This window comes from Cibotium barometz, chromosome 13 (genome assembly GCF_041138505.1).
Source record: "Cibotium barometz isolate CiBa-2024 chromosome 13, ASM4113850v1, whole genome shotgun sequence".
NCBI classification, from domain to species: domain Eukaryota; kingdom Viridiplantae; phylum Streptophyta; class Polypodiopsida; order Cyatheales; family Cibotiaceae; genus Cibotium; species Cibotium barometz.
In genome coordinates this window covers 43,994,618-44,000,617 of record NC_141058.1, presented here as the reverse complement: position 1 = coordinate 44,000,617, position 6,000 = coordinate 43,994,618, and the positions used below count along the sequence as shown (strand labels likewise).

The 6,000-nt window shown below is 42.0% G+C and overlaps 1 protein-coding gene across 2 annotated transcripts in view; it reads right to left on the bottom strand.

Annotated features, from left to right (window-relative positions):
- Positions 1-243: 243 nt before the first annotated feature.
- Positions 244-6,000, bottom strand: part of LOC147632712 (exosome complex component RRP45A-like) — a 63,368-nt gene continuing 57,611 nt past the window's right edge. The window contains exons 7-9 of one of the 2 annotated variants that reach the window (XM_086807535.1): positions 1,642-1,970; positions 1,490-1,551; positions 244-1,220 (exon numbers count right to left, since the gene is read on the bottom strand). In XM_086807535.1, coding sequence (XP_086663661.1) covers positions 1,027-1,220; positions 1,490-1,551; positions 1,642-1,970 — 585 coding nt within the window. In that variant the 3' untranslated portion in view covers positions 244-1,026. The remainder of the gene's footprint in view (positions 1,221-1,489; positions 1,552-1,641; positions 1,971-6,000) is intronic. The other variant, XM_086807536.1, reaches the window with a different exon arrangement.

Below are 6,000 nucleotides of genomic sequence, written 5' to 3'. Positions count from 1 at the left end.
TCTTGTTTCATTACCTCCAAAGTGCCCCCTCCAAGAATTCAAGGACCACATGTGATGTAGCACGCGCTTGCCTCGTGTGTGTGTGTGTGTGTGAGAGAGAGAGAGAGAGAGAGAGAGAGAGAGAGAGAGAGATGCATCTAGTCTTGACAAATGTCAAACATTATCTATGCTTTGTCTAACTCTTCACAAGTCTTCTTCAAGACATGTACAGGTCTGTGAGAGACCATGGCTTATTACATGTACTTTCTACTAACACAAATCATTAATCTAAAACTAGTTGTACATTAAATGATTAAGGTTAACTCGAACACACTTCAAACTTGAAAATGAGCTCTTCTTTGGTGTTTTCTTATCTCGTCTCATGTGACCATGGGACACTTCCAATAGTCTACAGAATCTGATATATGTCACCAGAATGGTTAAGAAAATCTGGTCTGGCAAGTGCTCCAAATTGATGGCACTGCCTTCTGTAGAACCCAAGGTGAAAGGTCCTAGATATGGTGTAACTTGAAGAGCACTACCCAGCAACAGCTGAAGGCTGCAAAAGAACAAGCAAGTCTGACCTGCTAACACAAAAAGATCGAACCTGTGTCCCACTGGAGTTACAGATAAGGACCACAAGCAATCCGTAGGAAAAAGAGCACATGATTTCTTCATCCATCAGTCACCAGCTAAGCTTGATCTTGGGTATGCTTTCATATATCAAACTGTACAGATGTACCTTGTTATCCTAGAGTCCACTCCAGTACTTAATAAATGAAGCGAAAAATGCTTTATGGAGCATAAAAACTGTGATGTGCATGTCATTGCCACACAAAAAAAAGCACTGGCCAACAAATAGCTTACTATTCCATGATGATAATAAGGTTTGTGACCGAAAAATTGACGAGGTACCAAAGACGATTCCTTCTGAAAATGAGGCCGACAGACCAGAAAAGGCACAGAGAGTTCCCTGGAAAGGACTAGCCAGTTATGGAAGCTTAGGTGCCAATACTGATGTCATGCACTGAGCTTAGACATGGGTCGCTAGGGTTTTTGTTTTTTGTTGTTTCGCTTCTTTATCTTATTCTTCTTTTTTACTGCATCAAGTAAACTACGGGGCTTGCCATCCCTGTCTCCGTGACTTGATTTGACACCTACTTTTCCAATATGTAAAGATGTTCCCAAATCTGCAACAGCAGCTGAGACCGGATTCAAAAGCCCTCCTGCTGTATTGACTTCTGCAAAGTAGAAGAGCAGGTTTAGGCCCTTCATTCCAGATTACAAAAGACCTCAATTTGTACACACCCCTCTCTTTCATATATTATGCACATGCATGTGTCTTGTTTCTTATGAACTACGTGTATGTCAACCTCAACATGTACACTCCTTGTTTTCTTATGTGTGCTTGCATGTGTGTCTATGTCTGTCATTGTTGAGCCTGTCTAGAAGCCCTTTCGACAAATGCCATAGAGAAAGACTTCAGAATCTTTAGGCCAAAGGATCTCACCGAAATTACTTGCTGGAAGCATCCGTGTGGAAGTGGCTGCTGATAGTTTTGTATCCTTTTCCCTGCAGCGAGTGGGCCATTAGGCATAAAGTTTATACTAAAAAAAAATGCTAGCCTCTGTAACAATGAATTCAACCACCATGTGACCATACCATTTTGATGCTCCACCCTGAAACAAGGAATCACCCAGATGCCCGGAGCTTGCAGATTTCTCAATGTTCTGCTTTAAGGTTCTTTCTAAAACAATAGGTTCATTAACCTCCTCTTCACTGTCCGAATCATCATCACTATCATCACTACTCGAATCTTCATCATCCAGCATTTCAACCTTGGGATTGACCACTCTTTCAAGCATGGCATCTCTCATCTCAGTGTCCTTTTTAAAGCTTTCAATGATGTCGACTTTCATGCCCTCTGTTGCCGAAACATTTTTATGCCTTTTGATCTTCCTTTGTGCCCTTTCTGTTTCATGAGCTTCAGCCTGTAACACCATTACCGTCATTAGTTTCACAATGTAGGCCAACCAAGCTAGTATAGCAGCATGCATACATAGCCAAGCCTCAGAAACAAGAGCAACCAGCAGTAGGTCATTGAACCATACTTACTCTAAATTGAAATGAGTGGTTGTACTTCTTATATCCCCAAAAGGCAGAACTAAGCTGGTATTTACTGGTGAGGTTAGAATAGTACATGAGGGCTAAGCGAGTCTTTAAGGGTTATTAATTGATGAGTTGCTATTGATATGCTATGGCTCTAGAATTTTGGAAAGGATTCAAGCTGAAAAATTATAAAGACATTTGCCCCAGTGGTTGACAAGTATGAGTGCTGTACTCAACTTCACACGGAGGGAAAAACTTATGTACATGATCACTGAGAACACAAACAATCGTTGATAGAATGTGGCCCACGGGTAGCTTGAAGATGCAACAGAATGATGTGCATCCGAATAAGGTTCCAAATCCCTCCACTTTGCCATGATCTTTGGTGACACTACAGCAACTGATACAACAAGGTTGCAAAAGAAGAATAAAAAGCCTGGGAGCTACACCAACATAGACTCTGTGCATACGTTCAAACAAGTGATAAAAGCAGCCATCCGATTTCTTGAAGGTGTTGGTCAAAGCTTGGGCGAACAATCTGTCCTTCTGATGTGACAGGCCTGACCATTGTGCCAAGGAATAGGCTGCAACGAAGTTCATCCATTGGCCATACGTATGCACTAATGCTACATCTACAAATTGTGAGTACATCCATTGGCCATGCAGTAATGCTACATCTACAAATTGTGAGTACATCCATTATCTAATAATTTATGCACATGGGTGTCCATAAGAAACCTTTTTATAGTATCTAATTGTGGGGACCAAAATCCAAAGCATGTAAGTAGCAACTATCACAAAAAAAATACCAAATGGAGCTCAATACTAGCAATAATGATTGAATTAGGGGGTCTGATGTGAATAAACCAAAGTCATTTAATGCTTACTTGAATAGAATGAAGAAGGAGAATTCTGTTTTAAACTTCAAACAGCAAGCTTAATGCAAGGAAACCAGCCCATATCATGGCCTTGATATTCTTGACCTTCATGCATATTTGTGGACTCAATCAAAGGTGGAGATCCCCATGCATGGGCTCCCCCATTGCACATGATTGCACAGATGAACCAGTAGATGATGGAGGAATGGCAGGCCAGGCAGATCCAGGAAGGCAGAGGCCCCTAACTGGCACAAGAACTCTGAGAGAGGGAATGGCCCGTCTGGATAAGCACACCCTTCAGCCCGAAAGCAAGGAAAAAGCCCCAGTGTGGACAGTAAGAGACCACCGAGGAAAGGAGGCTAGGGTTAAAGAAGCTGAAGGGGCCAAGCGCTATCAACTTGAGGCCAAAGAGATCATCCAGTCGGCAACACTCAAAACGAAGTAATCAAGACCTTGCAAGTCAAGGCCCGGTTGACCAACTAAAGGGAGTAACAGATCTGCCAAAATTTCCTCGGGCAAAGTTATTTTCCGCACACTCTCAGAGGAGGCCACTCTAGAGGAGGTGTTTGGCTGGCACAGTTAATTCAAATCATACTACAGAGTGGACCATGAAAAAGGATAAAGTGCTCAATGTCTCCATCTACACGATGGTGATGAGTGTTAGAATGGCAATCTGATAACCATAAAGATTAGCAAAGGTCAAGCTTGTAAGGTCATTATGAAGAGTGAAATGTAAAAGAATCTAGCATCTACGATTAACACAAGTGGGCATAAGGAGAGATGCCGGCTCCTATATTCATGGAGGAGATTGAGGAAGGCTGAATGGATGTATTTGAGGTTGTACTTCCAGCCTATTTAAAGAGGCTTGCTAATGGTGCGTATTGATTCCGTCCTCATGAAGCTCCTACTGTACGATCCCCCATAGCATTTTTGTGCCTAACCCTAATCACCATTAAATGGTATCAGTCATTTTTTTTCCCTGACGGTGTCCTCCTGCCCGCCACCAAACACTAAGGTTTGTTTACTTCCGGTCGACAGTGCTACCTGCCGACGTAACTCCAGTGCCTCAGCTCCGCTTCTGTTCTCTGCGTGCCCACATTCAGCACTGCCTTTGCCGCCTACGCCTAAGCACATCTTGCTCCATGTGCTCAGCCTTTGCTGCGCGTCAATAATACCATCACCTGCCATCGCTTCCAAAGTCACCCAGTTGCCTTTTACACGCTAACCTCAACAGCAGTGCGCCCACATCTATGCTCAACCTGTCACTGATCTCCATGGTCTCGCTAGTTAATGCCAGCATACGCCTGCTTCACAGTATTCCGTTCGGTGATTTTGTATTTCTCTTTAAAAAAAAGGGGCCATAAAGTTCAAAACCTTGGTACATCTAAGCATTGTTCACATTAGGAAAGCATTTTTTGGGCTTCATGCACTTTTATTGCGCGTCATCAAACGCTTCCACGTCACCAACACGAGCATCTACATCGAGTTTTTCATCATCATGATGGAGTTTTATTTTAGAACCCTAAAAACCTTAGTGCTTTCAAGTTGTGGTATGTAGGGTACCTTATAAAGAGGTGTTCATATGCATGCTTGCAAGAGGGAGTTCATATGCTTGCTCACTTACCGTAACAGGGGTGCAACAATCTTCACAAAGCCAAGCTCTTGTGAATCAACTAATCATAGTTGTCTGCAAAACTTGTCCCGCTCATGAGGTATGTAAAATACGGTACGGTACGAAACTATGCAAGCGAAACTAATGCGTTTTTTTTTTAATGGCCGTTTTTTTAAAGACTTTTTTTGTGCCTGTTTTGTTTTATTGTTTTTTATGGCCATTTGGGCAATGGGGACTTTCTACCTTGCCACCTTCTCTTGACTTTGAATCTCTAAATGTGTACAAATATCTATTTTTCAAGTGTTTTTTAAAGTGAACCGTACCTCTATCAAACTTATTTTTTTGAAATAAAAAGTCACGTACCGGTACCGTTTTTTTGTACCTTCGTCTTGTTTCATACCTTCGTACTTGACAACTATGCAACTAATGTGAATGCGATAACTAAGAAAAAGGTTAAGAAGCAAAATTCTAAACCTTTTTATTATGATGTTGCTAAGGCCATGGGTTTCTCGAAGTTTTTATCATACAACATCCATTTGTATGAGGATGGGGGCTTTTAGCCTTGATTTAATCTTTGCATTTTCATTTTCTTTGTAAAGGGTTTTTAGACACCGCCCTTGTGCTTCAAAGCCAAGTGGTAAGACCACCCTTCATTATCATGGCCACACCTCAAACTGATAAATTCAACAGCATAGGGTTTCATACATGGCAGGTTACGATAAAATTCATCTTAATGAAAAAGGACTCGTGATTAATTGCAAACGGTAAAGAAAAGAAACCTTCCACTAGAGAGGGAGAGGGAGCATGGATACTAAAGGATGAACAAGCTATGGCTATTATAGCCTGTCAAATGCACTCTGCATTGTAGTGCATGGTGACAAGATGGCTCATCATCATCAGTGAAACATTGTATACTATTAGCACCCTTTTAGGATGATATTTGTCGTACGCCGTGACCCCATTGTAATCCTCAGTCCCAGATAAGTCAGGCACGAGCTACGTAGGTTATTCTCAGCCTTAGAGAGTTAGTCAGTCAGTCAATCCAAGTCCCTTAACACACTTGAAGAGATGCATTCATGCATGTAGAGTCAGTAGAAGCCTTAGGGTTTGAAAGAGTGAACAAAGCAGAAGCAAAAGAGCACTAGAGTGTGCTGAATAGAGAGTGCAAGAGAGAGAGATATGGAGCAACTATGCTGAATATACTGAAGCAATACAATCCCAAGCAAGAGACAAAAGTAGTCTCATAAGTGAGGGAGCAAAAGATAGACTAGGCAAGATACTAGACTGAGAGGCCAGCCTGCCTATTTATAGGTGGGGAGTGCTGGCCGACTGGAGACACTGAAGCTGGCCGATTCGAGGACTGAACTGGCCAACTGGGAAAAAATCATACGGGTTGGGAAAAATTCCAGAAAAATATGTAAA